The sequence below is a fragment of the Lonchura striata genome, chromosome 2 (genome assembly GCF_046129695.1).
Source record: "Lonchura striata isolate bLonStr1 chromosome 2, bLonStr1.mat, whole genome shotgun sequence".
Lineage (NCBI taxonomy): Eukaryota > Metazoa > Chordata > Aves > Passeriformes > Estrildidae > Lonchura > Lonchura striata.
In genome coordinates this window covers 106,653,979-106,670,985 of record NC_134604.1, presented here as the reverse complement: position 1 = coordinate 106,670,985, position 17,007 = coordinate 106,653,979, and the positions used below count along the sequence as shown (strand labels likewise).

Genomic DNA, 17,007 nt, shown 5'->3' with positions numbered 1-17,007 from the left:
TATGATTTCTCCTACTAAGAAATTTTGTCTTTGAAATTCATCCAAAAAAAAGAATTTAGGTAGAACTAGCAGAGAACATCCTGTTCCCTTTGAAGTCAGCTGAAGGTTGGCTATTCATCCTCAGTGGAGTTAGGATTTTCTCTGTAAGGCTTTTGTATCAAACACATGCTGAAGTTCTGTAGAACTGAGAGTGAGTTGAACACCATCTGAATTTGCTGAACTGGGCTCTGGAAATTCACTATTTAATTATTTATTTATATTTGCATGATCCTGAGGAACAGAACTAGAGTTTCTTTCCCTGTTTTTGAATCTGCATAATAATAAATTATTAGCATTTCCTTATATTCTTGTATACCTCTGGTTGTCGTTCCTGATGTTTTACCATCTTTCTGCAGCATATCTATTTTAATCTGATTATTTCCTTGTAGAGTAGAAATTATTCTATAGTTCAGTTTTCTATTGGAGTCTGAAACCTCCTGAAGAGTAAAAAATACAGATATATAGGTATGGAGTGGTTCCTGCAACTAATATATTTTTATTGGATTGTATAAATATAAGAGGCAATAGGAAGGCTGCCTTCTTTCCCTCTTACTCAGATGCTAACAGTTTTCGTTACCAGCTGCTTCTGACCTGAATTTTACAGTTTTGAGCTGTTTTGTTTTTTTCTAGTTAGCATTTTATACTTCTTGAAATATGTTGACAGAATACATGTTTTAAAGTATTTTGAATCTGATCTGTCAGCATCTTTGTGTAATGTGAGTACTACTTCAGGCCCATATTTTAAAGGGGAAAAAATAATGTGTGTGTTTATCTAAGTGTTTATTTAATGTTACTTAATATGATGCATGGTACAATAAGAATTGTAAGTGCTGCCAGACAAGTTTTCCAGCCTGGGAATTGAGGCTTCTCTCTCTTGCATGGTAGCAAATCACTTTTTTGCTAGGGCATGGAGTTCAGCCCTCAGAGGCTGATGCTCCAAATGAAAACTACACTAACAGTTTAATAGTATCCTTTGTGAGCTCTAATTGATTTCATGTAATGCCATCAGTGCATTTCACAGTCTTATTAAATCTAGTTGTTTCTGCAGTAAGTAAGGCTAAGAAAACAAGTGCCTTTAGAATATAATTAATTCCATAATCATTTTAAATTATACTTCACCATCTTGGAAAGCAAAGATTTTATCTTACTAAATTACATCTGAGTAATTAATATGTTGTTTATTAAATGGTACTGTTGACTGCCTTGGAATTTTGAAAAAATAATATGTTTTGGAATGCAAGAAAAAAATTAATTCTACATATTATAAACCATGAAGTATGAAGAAGATAAACAGAACAATAATATTTTTGCTTTTTTGGTAGAATAAGAGACTAGTTTTGTCTGTTTGGTTTAAGTTTAGATTTTAGTATTTCTTCTTCTGACTTCTCTCTTCAATAGGAGTAACAGAATTGTTAAATATTATCTTCCCATGTCTTATTGGGGCATTATTTGAATTATACAAGGATTAGACTGGAATCTGTTCTGTGGGTTCAGAGAACTGAGGGGAGGGGGTTGCTGAGTTGTTTGTTCTGTTGGATTTTGTTTTGTATTTTCTTTCCTTTGGATCTTTTTCTTTCTCTTTTTCTTTTCTTTTTTTTTTTTTTTTCTTTTTAATTATTTAATGGTTTAAGATGCTTCCTTAAAATTTGATTGAGGGCTATATAGAAAAGCCTCTGGAGAGAATTAATCAGAATATTATTCTGTGTCTATAAATAATTTTTAATGATACCTCATATGTCTGTGACTGTTGAGTTTGTTTCAATTCCCTTCTCTTTTACTTGGTAAGAGTTATGATTTACTCTCTGGAAAACAATTCACTTTAATGAAGATTTATCAGGAAATTAAAAATCACAAGTAAACATAAACTGTTTTCAATAGCATAAAAGATAACCTGTAACTGATTCTAATTACAAAGGAATCTCCTTAGTTTCATTAATGATTGTTCTGTAGCTTACCATGTAAGTATGATAATTTATGGTTATGATGAACATAGAGAACATGTTCTTAACATTCTTAACCTATGCCAAAGCAAGCAGGGGAAAGGACACAAAAGTGATGGGGGCAAGAAAAGATAACATTCCCTCTAACTCTCTCTCTCTTTTCTCCCATTAAGAGGTATTTTGGGAATGTAGGATCCCATAAGTGAACAGACTATAAGAGGAGACAGAAATTATTTTTAAAAAGCTTGATGAGGTGTTTTCCTACAGGATAACACAGATCCCTTTGTGCTGATGTTGTCAGGTGCTTAATTAAAAAGGGGTTGTTTAAAGGTCCTATACAGAAGTCCATATATGTGATTTTGTTCCCCAGGAGGTGATATTTCCTTTGTTTTTAGTAAATCTTCTCAGTCTCATAAAAAATGGTGTAGAATATATGGGAGAGTATTATCCAAGGCTGATCTGAAGCTTCATGGATAAATATTGGGTTTGGGGTAATTGTTTTTGTTTTTTTTTTTCTCTTTTTGCTATTCAATGTCTATTTTGATTTTAAAATAAATGAACAGGACAAACAATCTAAATTCAAAAACATGTCTTCAAATTGATTTAGTGCCTTTAGTAACAAAGAAAGCAGTTCAGAGGAAAATCCTGGGAGAAGGGTTGATAATTTTTGTTATTTTCATAAAAGTCCTGTTTTTTTCAAGAATGTCTATGTAGAATGTCTAAGTAGAAACAAGCCAGCCAACAAATAGTAGCAAAAGAAATAATTTCCTGTCCATTTTTGCATCCATTTTCCTAAGTACAGAAACAACGGAAACATATTTTCTTGTTTTGAAGAGATTTATAATACAAAAACTGTTCAGGAAAAATGACTTGCATCCTGCTTAGTAGAATGAGTAACTGTTCATTGAAGCATTTTCCTCTTTGTCTCAACAGATTTTTAAGAAAAGACAAACTGTGTGCCTATCGGTATGATGAGGATATGTTTTAAAATGTTCTAATTTTTGTATCTGAAGAAAGTGCCGTCATTTAGGAAACTGTGATTGCTAGGAAAAGAGCAGGACTTTGTCCCTGTGAATACATTCTGAGTTTCAATCAGAGCATGGGGACACTGAGGGCTTTTGTTCCTCCTTCCTGCAGAAATAAAGAGAATCAGCAGAGAGATGCCTTTGCCTGTTTTTGTTGCACCAGCTGTTGCACTTAATCTCTCTGTATGCCAAGTTACAACTGGAATTTAAAATTATATGACTGGTTATTCATTTGTTATAAATATGGATAGTGCAACCAAGACAGATGCCCTTCAGCTTATCTGAAGAAGGCAAGTCAGCTCTCAGGCAGTAGGTCAAGTTGTTGAGAAATTAATGTAAGAGAGAAGCACTGCACTGCCGAGGTTTAACCCCAGCCAGCAACTCAGTACCAGCCACCACTTGCTCACTTCCCTACAGTGGGGAGAAGAACTGGAAAGATAAGCTAAATCTTCTGTGTTTCTCCTCTAGAAAAGCTAAATAAGAACAATTTACTAATTAGGGGGATGGGAGGGAGGGTTGGAATGACACTGAATATGCTACCAATATGATTATTAATATTAATTGTAGCTATGAGGAGAGGGAGAGAGAGTAACAGAACCCAGGAGAGCCAAGTGATGCACAATACAACTGCTCACCACCTGCTGACTGATACCCAGCCAATTCCCAAGCCTGTCTTTAGAGCACAGAATTCTGTACCAGCACACCAGAGCTTTCCTGGCTCCTCACTCAGCATGATGAGAGGATAAGGGCTGTGGCTATGTCAGCAACATGTGAATGCTGATCACAAGTGGTTTGGATGTTGTAGCTCTAAGTTTGGTTACAAGTTAAGGCTTTCTAGCCATTTGCAACAAAATTATTTCAGAGGTAGAGCTGCACACAGGTGAGCAATCTCCAGTGCTGTAGGATCAACTTGGTTAAGAACATTTTCCAACAAAATAGTGATAGTAGGACATAAGTTTGCATATATAAAGATCACTCAAAAAATGTATAGTCACATCCACATGCTAGTGATCTACAGCAGGCAAAACCTAGTACCTCTGTTCAGAGGGTCAAATTAAAATACACCTTTATGCAGAAATGTTACTGCAAAAATCCTAAGTGCACCTTAACATGGTGTTAAGTTAGTTGACATCCAGAAAAACACAAGAAAACAGTACTTAAAATGCTGTCTCAACGTCATTTTTTTCCACTGAATGTTGTAACAAGTATTCCAGAGTTAATCTGAACATTTATCACTTGCTAGCATGTATTAATAACTTTAACTGACACTGTAGAATATAGTACCTGAGTTCTGAAAGAAAGGTCCTCTAACCAGCAGTCCCAAAATTAGTGAACATGATTTATTTTGAATTTGCATTTCAAAATTTTATCAGTAATAGTTATTTTAAGAATTTAATTTTCATATCTGTGCATCTCTTTGTGTTCCAACTTTATCTGAGGTTAAATTATTCTCCCTCTTTGATAGGTTTTTTATCAGTCCAGGTTAAAACAGCTGAAGAAGAGTTACCAGTGAGAGCTTAAATTTATTTAGTAGTAAAAATTAAATAATCCAATAAAGCTTTGCAATTGTTCCATTTTCATATATGGAAAGGACATAAAGCTCATGAAAAAGGTGCAAAATTTTCCAGCATTAACAGGAATATGCATGTAATTCAAAATCTCTGTGATAGTTGAGAGAATATAGGAAATTCAGGTAACTTTTTAAATTTTATTTTATTTTTTATTGTATAGAACTGTACTGTTGGAAAAGAGAAAATAAAATTATAGAAAGAGAACCACATGAACTATGGAAGTAAAACCATTTCCTGATGCTTTGACAGCCAGTAGTCTAGGATATTTTATTTTATATCTCAGTGAGATAACTTTAGATCACTACAGTCTGCAGATGGAAGTGTGATTTAGTGATCTATTGAACACTGAATGATACAGAGTTCCTTTACTTTTATTGCTCTTAAAGAAATACCTGGGAAACAGCAGTGTGTTTGTGCTATGCACATGTTGCATGTCCTCTTACCTGAGCAACTCAAAGCATTATTCACACACTGACTCTCACCATGTATCTTGTACTGTGACTAAGCATGGCAATTTGAAATACACAGACACTCATAAAATGTGAATGATTCATTCCAAATTATGTAGCAAACACTAAAGCTGAAGAAAAATCTGATATTCACACTTGCAGACCCTCTACAAACACTGTATTCCTTGTGTTGCATGGGCGTTGGTAGTGCTGACTGAAGCACTGCTGCAATAATTTCAATCATAGAATCACAGAACATTCTGCAATGATAACTTAATTTTACCCTCCTTTTCTTCATGAACATTTGTATACTGCTATGTTTAAAAAATATTAGCTCTAAAAGTTCTCAGCACAACAGCAATGTCCTGAAACAGAGGCTGGTAAATTTCCTTTTTTGTGGATTTTTTTCAGCCCTTAAAAACACCTTCCTGGCAGTATAAATGTTCATACATTGCTTGACTCACTTCCCCTCACATGCCACCATTATTTGCTCAGCTCAAAGCCTTCAGCTGACATGTACTTAAAAGAGCATCATAACTTCTGTCCTGAAACAAAGCTCATACAACAACTAGAGTTGGTGAATTCACTGCCACTGATGCCACTAGTTCCTAAAAATCAAATTTACAGGCATGTTTGGGGACCAGCTTGCCTATTTTTAGACATAAAAAAGTTTAAAGCTTTTGTAAAATCAAAATTGTCTAAGTTATAGGTGATTTAGTGTTGTAGTCAGGGAAAATAGTTTACTCTGACCTTGATCTGGTACAACAGATGTGTATAGGCAAGGGAGGAGAAACTGAATTCCAGGAATGCTGTGTCCTCTAGAAATGTTTTATAGAGGGAGTGTAGTTTGTCTGTCTTCTGGGTGTCTAGATGAAAATAAGATGAATCCCACCTTTAGTGTTTCTTCCTTGAATAAGAAGCTTTTGGTTATACATTCTGTGATTATTTTTATAGCATAGTATAACAGATTAAATAATGATTATCCCATTAAAATATTTTTAAATAATAATAATATTATTATTATCTTTTAGTATTTTAGCAGTGTGCTGTACTGTTTGTACTGTATAGGTTTCTATTTACACTAAGATACAGTTCTGGTTACTTCATGTTATTTTCTTACTTTTTGCACTGAACAGTGAAATATGAAATTAAACATATCTGGATAATACAGACTAAAGAGAAAGCATCTTTATTTTGGTTTTGTGCGATAATATCTTGTTCAATAGACATATTTCTTTGACCCCTATGATTCTGTGCAATTTCGCATATGCTGGATTTGATGCTCAGTTTTATTCCTCATGTTTAGACCTTCTTTTTTCATTCCATCTTCATAGTTTTGTAGTGGGAAAGCCAAGTAGAGTGAAGTTTATCGATATGCTGCAGAACAGTCAGTGTAGCTGAATGTTTATTCCATGTTCACTGTACCAAAATTTAAAATGCAAAGTACTAAATACTTTTGGTGGAATTATGGTATTAGTATATTATAAAGAAACATATTTCTGCAGACTGAAAGAATTATGTGCCACAAGATTTCTGTGCATCATAGAAATGCCAGAAGATTCTTCATGATAAAAACTTCATTCTTTGTCCAGATCAATAAAATGCTATATTTTTTTCTTGAAGTCTGAGAGTCTCTAAAACACTAATTCTGACTTTGAGTAATCCTTCAAATTGTTCTCCCTTTGAATATCTTTTTCATATCTGTGCTTAGGTTTTGGGTTTGGTTTTAAATCTCACTGTGTATTTGCAGAATGTTGTTATTTTCAGAGTATTGCTATGTATTTATAGGAATGCAGGTGTACAGTAGTTAAAAATGTGCCTTTCATGTTATGAAGGAAGTGCATGAGAAAAAAAATTTTATGTGATTCTGCAAAGGCTATTAACTACCATGCTGCACACTGTAAATTGAATTAGAATAATGCTATAAAGTATATTTTAGAATTGTTCTCTGAAGAACTGGAAAAAATGCATTTAGTTTATGCAATTGTATTCCATTTCCAAGTTGTGTTGAATAAATGTAATGTTGGTTTTGAGCTAAAAGTGGTAAATAGGTCAATACAGTCTTTTCCAGGTAAAAGATTTTCTGTATCTTATTATCTTTTAATGTATATTGCTAGTATATTTAGGTGTCATTTCTATGTAACTAATCTGTAATTTAAAAAAAAAGAACAACAAATTCTTTCATTGCAGTTATTTTAAATTAGAAGTAGCCTGAGCACAAGCTATGTTTATTCCCACCTAGACTTAACTGGGAAAGAGATCATGTTCACTATTCTGCATCTGAGTGTTTCTTACTGACAGCCCCCTGGGGACACATTCTAATGCAGCCTGAGCAGTGTCATGATGTGGAGAGTTCTTGTAGGTGGCAACAGGTGCAACTGAGGTGAAAATCCAGTCCATTTTTAAGCTTAAAAAAAAAACCTGATGGATGAGTTTGTAGCAAGGCATTCAATAGCTTCCTCAGTTTTTGAATGAAAAATACGTCCTTTTTTATTTTAACAAAATGGTTGGGAAAAAGCAAATAAGATGTCAAAGGATTAAAAATAGAATAGAAATATGGCACTTCTTGTGACATTAATCTCTCAAGGAGGATATTTTTTTTTCCTGTAGTGCTTGTCCTTGCCTGTACTCTGACTGACTTTTTCTGTTCTTACTATCCTCTGCTGCAATTTAACTATATGCTTGTCAAAAAAACATGCTAAGTCAGTGCCACTTGGCAAAACTTGTGTGGTAGTTTTTGGTTTTTTTTCTTTTCTCACTTCCACTGGTGAACTGGGGTTTAGGGTGATATCATTACCTACCAAGGAGTACAACCCCTTCACAACTGGAAACAGGATTAGCAAGAGAGATCAGCACATGGAAATTTCATGACCTCTTCTGATTAATTACAACTTGAGAAGTTAAAATCTAGTAGAATTAGAATTCTAGAAGGTCAAATCTAGTATCTTAGTCTCCCTAAATAACTAGGCAGGAAATATGCTGAGATATGTGAAGACCACCACAGATGTGTAGACTTGACATAGGTGTGTATCAAAGTGCATTCATTCCACTTGAAGTAATGCACATTACCAAATGACCTTAATAAGTATTTTCAGAGCTTAAAAAATTATTTAGGGATCATGTTGATGTTAAACAAATATGCATATAATACAATAGGTAAGTCACCTTCACAGATTTGTGCTAATAACAATGTCATACTTAGCTGCCCATGTTTCTAAATCCATATTTTGCTCAAGTTCAAAGCAAAAATATCAGTGAATACATGACACCTACTTTGCATATGAATGCTGATATAACATAGATCTACTTTAATGTTTTTTCAGCACCAGAGTTGCTGAAATCTTTAGTATCTTTCCTAATCTGAGTTAGATCTTCCCCAAGGGTAAGATAGCCTTTGTCTTTTAAAATTGTGGTTTATCTTGTAACTAATAGAGATCATCCTTGTCATGTATCACATTCAAATTAAAATTAAAATAAGAATGCATTAAAAAAACCCACAAAGCTAACACAAACTTTAGTGTTATAAGGGTTTCAGATTTTAAACAAAAACTCTAAATGTTTCAAGTAGTGAAAATTAATCACTGAATTTATCATATCATGCAGTGGTCAGGAACTATTTTGTGATTTCTTAAACTAAACAAGTATTTCCGCTGTAGTGGAAAAAATAATCTTTTATTAAAACAAAACCAAGGAATTACAATTTTCAATTGTGCATATTTTAGACATAGTACTTTGAAAGAAGTGTTTTTGTCTTATTTTGTATCAGACTGATTCAACTTACTACTTCTCAGGTGAAAATATAAAAAAGGAGCCCAACCTGCCAAAGTTACAGTAGCAGTTCTGTAGCTAATATATTAGCAAACTTACCTTGACTGGTACATGAAAAATATTTAATTTGTCTTTTTTACATTTTTATTTAATGATTAATATTTGTTCTCTTCCAAAGAGCACTGTATTTGATTTTTTTGTACTTGTGCAGGGTTTGTGAGCGTGAAGCAGCTCTGGAATCAGCCCTAAGAATGTTGCAGCAATTCTACCTGGATCTTGAAAAGTTCCTTGCTTGGCTCACAGAAGCTGAAACAACTGCAAATGTCCTGCAGGATGCCACACACAAAGAAAAGACACTAGAGGATGCCAAAGTGGTTCGGGACCTCATGAAACAGTGGCAGGTAAGGGTAAGCCAAGTCTAGAGGCATTTGACAAATATGAGAGTTTATCAGGCATATCTGATATTTATAGAAGTTATATAATTTGCATAAAGTTTCTTCTATGTAGCTTAACTGAATTAGTTTTTCTCCATTACTTTCAAATACATGAAGAAATGGTAATTTGGTAGTCTATTATCAGCACGCTCCATTGCGGTAATAAAAAGAGATAACGATGCAAATGTTCATAATATATGCCTGGACAGTTCTCATAGTTATTTTCCTCTGGGGAAAAAAAAATCTTAAAGAAAGATAATATTGTATTTATTGTTCCAGAGAATCCTGAGGAGAAAGAAAATTAATTAGTTGAGATGGAGCTGTAGAACTATGTTGTTATACTTCCATTGCGTTTTCTTTGCTACAGTTATTGAGAGGAATACAGATATGTCTGCTTGAAGTCTTAAATTTCTTAAATATGAGGTTGATTGGATGTTTGGAAGGCAGGACCCTTTATTCCAGTATTATAGAATCATATAATAGTTTAGGTTGGAAAAGAACTTTAAGATCATCAAGTCAACCATTAACCCAGAACTGCCATGGCCATCACTAAACCATGTCCTCAAGTGCCACATCTACACATCTTAGTAGCTCCAGGGATGCTGACTCATCCCTTGCCCTGGGCAGCCTATTCCAAAGCCCAGTGACCTTTTCAGTGAAGAAATTTCTTGTATTCACTCATAGTGCATGATTTTGATTTTGACAGGAAGTTTAAAACTGGAGATTTAAGGTCCTGGATACTCTATACCTTAGTTTATTTATTGATGAAAAACATACTGTGAAAAATTTAGCTATAAGTGATTAAAAAAAAAAAGAGTAAATGTATATAGTAGTTCAAGAATTCTTAGCTGCAAAATAAATTAATTTATTATGATGGGTAATATTTGCAGTAGTCACAGCCCAGTGCTCTGTATCAAGTCTTTATTGTGAAAGCTTTTTGTCCAAACAGGTGGATAGTGGTGCAAGTACTGTCTATTTTCTAAAGATGGGTAATGGATCATAATTTTATCAATAGAACAATTTTATAATGCCAGCTGAATGATCAGGAAAGAGAGTGTGGTTTTTCATTCTGTTTCTCAGGTATTGCTGCATTGATTTTTTCAGGCTTCACACCCTGCTTGTGGGAGTTCTCTCTCACAATTCACTTTGATGTATAAAGATGAAAAGCAAGAACATGACATAAATATGTAGTTTGCACACAGTTTATGCATATAAAAGATTCAGGGAAAAAGGAGCTTTACTACGTCACAGAAGTCTCTGAAGTATGTATTTATGTTCTTTGTGGAAAGGGGTTATTCTCACTAATGCAAACAATCAGCCACATAAAAAATAAATAGTGATAAGCCTTTTATTTAACTCTGTATTGTGGGTCAGAAATATACTTACCCTACATAACACATCAGGCAATGACAGAGAATTAGTATATTCCAAGAAACCCACTACATAAATTTTACATGTATCAAAGCAGACATATTCAAATACAGTCCATGTCCTCAATATGGTTTGTTATCATCCAGTATGTGTAGTAAAACTGCAAGCCCTGCTCCAGCATAGAAAAAAATCCTAAATTCTTTCAGTCAGAATTAGAATTTTCCAACTTAGTTTTTTTTCCTACATGAAGTCTTTTTTTTTTTTTTTTTTTTTTTTCTCTCACCAACCAGGCTGAATTCAGATCCGAGGAGATAAAATAAAATTGTGCTTTCTAATTAAATACCAGTGTCTCATGACTCTTTGGAAAGAAACTTTGACTGCCTGGGTTTATTAGAATGCATAAAAGTTACGGTCAAATATAACAAATGGATTTAGATCTGCAGTCTGTCTTGCTGTTTACATAGTTCCATAGAATTGGATAATGTGAAAATAGACACTAGGACTCTTGAAATGCTACAATTCTGTTTTAATCTGATATTTTTAACCACTAGGTGTAAAGCAGTATTTTGATAAACAATTTTCTACACAAATAATGAAAAAGCTAAGCTTCTGAGTTCAGTAGTAACTTTGTATCCTTGACACTACAGATGTTTATCTCACTTTTAGTGATCCATCATCTTCCCGCTTTACACTCTCAAACTTTATCTTATTCCTTTAAACAATTAGGAAAATAATTACTTGCTGTACAGAAACTTTTTACATAGCAGCAGTTGCTTGTCTAGGAAAATACCGTGTTTTAGAAATTTGTTTTCCTTTTCGTGTTCAGAAACCATTAACTCAATTGTCACTAATAAAGATTAATCTTTCCTTAGTAGTTAACAGTTCATTCAGTAGCAGAAAGAGAAAGGTGAGACTTATATAAGTGCACATTCTAATTACACAATGATGTAATTATATTAAAATGTTGCATTATAAACACCCTGTTTGTTTGTACAAGCATGTATTTGCATGCATCATTTGTCTGAGCTGACAGCAATGTAATAGTTGAGGTGATTCACACAGAATACTTTCTGGAGAATTTTCAAGGATACAAACCTGTTACTCCAAGGAGTTGTGTAATTATGTACTGCTTCATTTTTTTTCTAGTTGAAATACATCATGTGTTCTCATGAGGCCTGGTTTGTTAAGTAACAATTTGAAGGAGATGAAAATTAATTTCACTTTCTGCTTTCATACTTCTAGTGATACAAACTCTCAGCTGTGTTCATTATAATTGTGGGTCAGTTTACGTGACACCAGGCCTGCTGGTGACAGATGGAGTGCACCTGTAGCAAAGGGGGAAAAGGATCTTTGCAAAAGAGTTATCAGGGTTTAGTGAAGAGTAAACTGGATTTGAAGGGAGAAAGACATAAAACCAGCCTCACTAGAGATAAGCCTGGGGACAGCATGTTTGAGGGATGTTGTCCTAGTGAGGTCCTTTGGTCTGAGAACTGGAGGTAGAGGCTGGAGATCCTTGTGGCTGCAAAGATACAAGAGTTATTGATGAGTTAGATACCATGGAAGCACCTCAGAACGGTCATACAGGAATTAGGGGTTCTCCCTGAAGAAGGGTGGGGATCTATAGCCCAATGTCCACCTGCACCAGTGCACACAGCAGGGACAACCAACAGGACGAGCTGGAGCCCATTGGGCAGCTGGAAAACCATGGCACAGCTACCATTACAGAGATATGGATGGCTTGTATGCCTGGAATGTGCAGTGGATAGCTATAAATTCCTCAGAAGAGATAGGCAAGGAAGGAGAGGTGGTCTGACAGCCCTGTATGGAAGGGAGTGTTTTGATTATCTAGAGTTTGATGCTGGTGCCAACAGCATTGAGTGGTTTTAGTTAAAAATCAGGGGAAGTCCAGCAAGGCAGATATTCTGGTGGGAGTCTGTCATAGACCTCCCACCAGGATGAAGAGAAAGATTAAATGTTCCATAAGCAAATTCCATAAGTCTCATAGTCACCAGTCCTTTTTCTCTTGGGGAGCTTCAACTTACCAGATGTCCTCTGAAAATGCAGAAACACAGCAGAGAAGAAGCAATCTAGGAGGTTCCTGGATTGTGTGGGAGAGAACTTCCACAGCATTTTCCTTGAGAAGCCAGCTGTTCATAGCTTGGATGGGTGTCCCCTTAGCTGGGTAAAAACTGTCTGTGGGGCCAGGCTCAGGGAGTGGTGGGGAGTAGGGTCACTTCCAGCGGGGACAGACAGCAGGGATGCTCCCAGGGCTCAGCTTTGGGGCCAATTCTGTTTTATGAGGAGTGACTGAGGGAGCTGGGCATGTTTAGCTTGGAGAAAAGGAGGCTCAGGCTTTCAGCTGATAGAGGCTGTAGCAAGGTGGGAGTTGGTCTCTTCTCCTAAGAAGAAATGGCCTCAGCTGTGCCTGGGCATGTTTATATTTGGTATTAGGAAAAGCTTTCTCAAAGTTGTCAAACACTGGAACAAGCACTGGCTTCCCAGGGAAGTAGTTGAGTCACAATCCCTGGATCCCATGTCACTTAGGGATGTGGTTTAATGGTGAAATTTGTGGTGTTAGGTTAATGGTTGGACTTGATTATTTTTGAGGTTTTTTCCAACCTTAAGAATTCTCTGATTGTATGAAGTATTTTTTCTGGTCTGTCTTTTTAGCAATAATTGTATGTGACAATTTATGCAGCTTATGTGATATTAGATAGAATTTTGAAGCTAGTGTGGATTTATCCTCTTACTTTATGAATGCAAGCAGTTTATATTAAGCATGTAGATGAATATAATCACAGATTTTTTCACTGAAATCTGATGGAGAATACTGCATGTGACACCTAGGTAAACAGTAACTGGAGAATGCTTTTGTACTACATACACAGCTTAAAAAATGATTCTGAAATAATCGATCATGACTGACAAATTATTGGTAGTATAAACCTGACTAAAAGTATGCCAGAATATGATAAATGAAACAAAGTTAATACTTCAGCATGAAATACATAGCAGATTGATTTTTATTGCCACCTTCATGCTCACTTAGCCTGTAACCTAAGTAGTTTTCCATTAGAGTCAGGAGTTTTGTTGCTCATAACATGAAAAATATGCAGTGCCTCAAGTTATACCTCAGAATATACAGTATGGGGAGTACCCTTATTTTCTCACAGTGATCTTTTTATCTAAAAACATCATCTAAGGGGCATGAACAGCAAGGAAGGCACTCTTGTCTCTTCTATTCCTATCAATTCTTCAAAGGTGCTCACTTGTTTTTAAGGTGTCCAGGCAGCTGTTTGTTTTTTTTTACAGTAGTAAAAATCTGAGGTAGATACATATTCCTGACATTTTTCAATTATTTATCAATTATTTTGAGAGATAAAACATTGCATCCAAATTTATTTCAAATATAATTTATGTGTTATTGTCCAACACAGTTCATTTTGTGAATGATTTATGGATTAGATGATGATTCTCTGTCAAATAGAAAAGAGACTGTATCTGTAATATTCTTGCTCACTTCAATTGAATTTACTAAAAAATAGTAATTCATTTTCAAGTACTTCCATTCTCTCTTCTGAAACACTTTGTCATTCTCCATTCTGAAACCCTTTTTCAGTCACTTGTGTTTATAATTGTTCCCTGAAAACTTTAAAAATAACATATAATCTTCTTTTCTTACCTGTTTTTTTAAAAAAGATTAATTCTCCATGTTTGCCTTTTATACTAACTTGTTGCCAATTCTAAAATAAAATCTGTTCTACAGCACCTGGAATAGAATAGCAGTGCCCACTTATTCCACTGAATAACAGAAAAGAAATTCCAAAATCTTGTGTTTTAAAACAAGTGCTCTTCTTACAACCTATTCTGAGAAAGGCTAGATAGCATCTCAGAGTGAATTTTTTTCTCAGAATGGATTTTTTAAAATATTGGTTCATATTATTTTGAAAACACATGGTCACAAATTTTTCAGTATTGCAATTAGCAGTCACAAGGAAGGGGATTAATGTTTCTTTAATGTTAACAGCAAGTGTCAAATAGTGAATACTTTCACAGGAGATTCAGGTGCTGATTTTCAGTGGGGATGATGATAATACAACTGTTCTTCTTAGCTGGAAAGAGAAGTGGTCAGAAATCAGCAATAAACCAGATAGGTAGATGTAACTACTTTTTGTCAAGTGTTTTTTTCAGTTTAGTCTGGATGGTCTTTATTATAAAAACAGAAATTTATTGCTGCTGCAGCTTGCCTATGAGTTGATGCATTAATGTGTATTCTGCTTCTGCCCTCCCTGTTTCAGAACTTAGAAGAAAAAAACTCTACCAGCACAAATTTTCTTTTGGGAGGTAAAAGGATTGTTTTATCAAGATATCTAGTTCTCTGGTACTAGAATGAGATTTAACTACACTTAAAACCTGTTCTCATGAAAATAAACAGCTCTCAATCATCAGAAATCTCACATATAAAGTAGGTGTCTCCAAATAAGAACATAAATTTATTTTAATTTCTTATTTGCATATGTTCTAATAATCATGGTAGAAGAAAATCCCATTTTTCAAATGTGCTAAATGACTTAGTATATATTCTCACTTGCTTGATTTATGTATTTCCTCTGTAAAAGTTTATTGAGCACACCAGAGGAATGGTCCTAATTTTTCATTTGTAGATCAGCATTCAAAGCCTACCAGTTTTAAATACAGGTTTTCAAACACAGATTAGATGGGAAAAGCTTTTGTAGCATGAAGTATGAGGTTCTGTTGTGTTTAGTAAGATTATTAGAGGAGGGCATGGAAAAATCCCAAGTAGAAATGGAATAGAAGGGATATGATGGTTTGCCATTATTCTGAGCATGTTCCAGTTCCTGCATTTTCTCCTAACCTTATCATTTCTATAGGATATCCCACCACTCTTTGTGTAGGCTTTTCTAAAGTGGGCTCTCACACACCCAAAGAAGGGATGGATGGACTTTCTCATACCCTTTGGAAGTAAATGTCCTATTTCACTGTAGCACATCAATTTGAAGTGGCAGGAATTAGAGTATTTACCAGAACTTGGAAGACTTCTGCCATTCCATCTTCCCATGACCGTCAGTATTTACTAGTGCAGTCTAATCTGTCATTTAGTTCTTCTATTCACTTTGTATTGCTTATAGCACATTTATTTAAAAATTGAATAATCAGTAAAAACTAGGCAAAAACCCAGTGGTAGCCTTTAATATATTCTGATGATGAGTTTAAAAGTGTATCTGTGCCTTATGCAATTATGCCCCCTACCAGACTCTTCAATACACTTGGCTAAAGAGCACATAATTTTTCATTTGTGAGACAAAATATGTATTTTTCCAATGCAGGTAAAAATAAAAAATTATTGTATTGTGATTATTAACATGTTAATGTAAAAGGGATAAAGTGTACGGTGCATAACTGAGGAAAAGTATTAATTTTGGCTTACGGCAGATATCTTCCTGAATATTTAAGATGTCAGTGACCTACAAAGAATACAAATAAGGAATAAAATAAAAGTACAAATAATTTCCAGAGAAAAGTTATACTGGCTTTGTGAAAGGTTTTTAGATAGGACTGACAAAAATAGTCTTCCAAAAGAAGTGCCTCCAAATTTCCCTTTTTTTGAGTATATAGCTGCCATGTCACAGGTTTTCTGGATGTGAATTTACATTTTTTCACAATACTAGCTGTTCTGCATATGCACTGTGCAGCAGTTGTTTACTTAGCAACTCCCACTATCTACTTTTGACAATGTTTGGCAAAAGTAACTTTTCTGTACCAAGTGTCCCATTTCATTTTCTGTCAGTTTACATTTCCTTTCTTTCAACTGCTGACAAGAATTTGAACCTCTTCTGTCAGCACAAAGTTCCACATGTTAATTTCTCCTTGCATGCCACATTTTTCATTTGAATCATTTATTTTCATTGGATTCCATTTCATTTTTTAGGTGAGTGGATAATTTCATTTTATTGATTTTCACCAGATAAACTGCCATTTATCCCACTTATTAATCCAAAGACTATTTTTTTGGCTTTTAGTGCAGAATTATTATGTCAGCCTGTTTTGCAGACTCAATTTAAAATTAAATAAAATTAAAATTTAAAAAATTGAGTCTGGACTCAATTTAGAATGAATATCTTCATCTCTGTACTCTCTGTGTAGTTGAAAAGATAATGGAAAACGAAAAGAGGCCATAGGAAGCAAGAAGCATGCATATTAATCAGTTCTAAAGATGAACATTTTTATTTTCTTTCTTTATATAATTTTTTTCATGTTAGAAGTCTTCATAGCTCATAGCAGCTTGATTGAAAAGAATGTGTCAGTCAAAAAGTCAAAACACTGATAATTTGTTGTGAAATAAATGAATTAACCTTAAAAAAAGACTATGTGGCTTCTTTTTATTAATG

The 17,007-nt window shown here is 34.5% G+C and overlaps 1 protein-coding gene across 16 annotated transcripts in view; it reads left to right on the top strand.

The window, feature by feature from the left end:
- Positions 1 to 17,007, top strand: part of DMD (dystrophin) — a 1,151,138-nt gene that overhangs the window by 903,751 nt on the left and 230,380 nt on the right. For all 16 annotated transcript variants that reach the window (XM_077781657.1, XM_021553010.3, XM_021553014.3 and 13 more), the window contains one exon: positions 9,004 to 9,193. In XM_077781657.1, the coding sequence (XP_077637783.1) occupies positions 9,004 to 9,193 (190 nt within the window). The remainder of the gene's footprint in view (positions 1 to 9,003; positions 9,194 to 17,007) is intronic.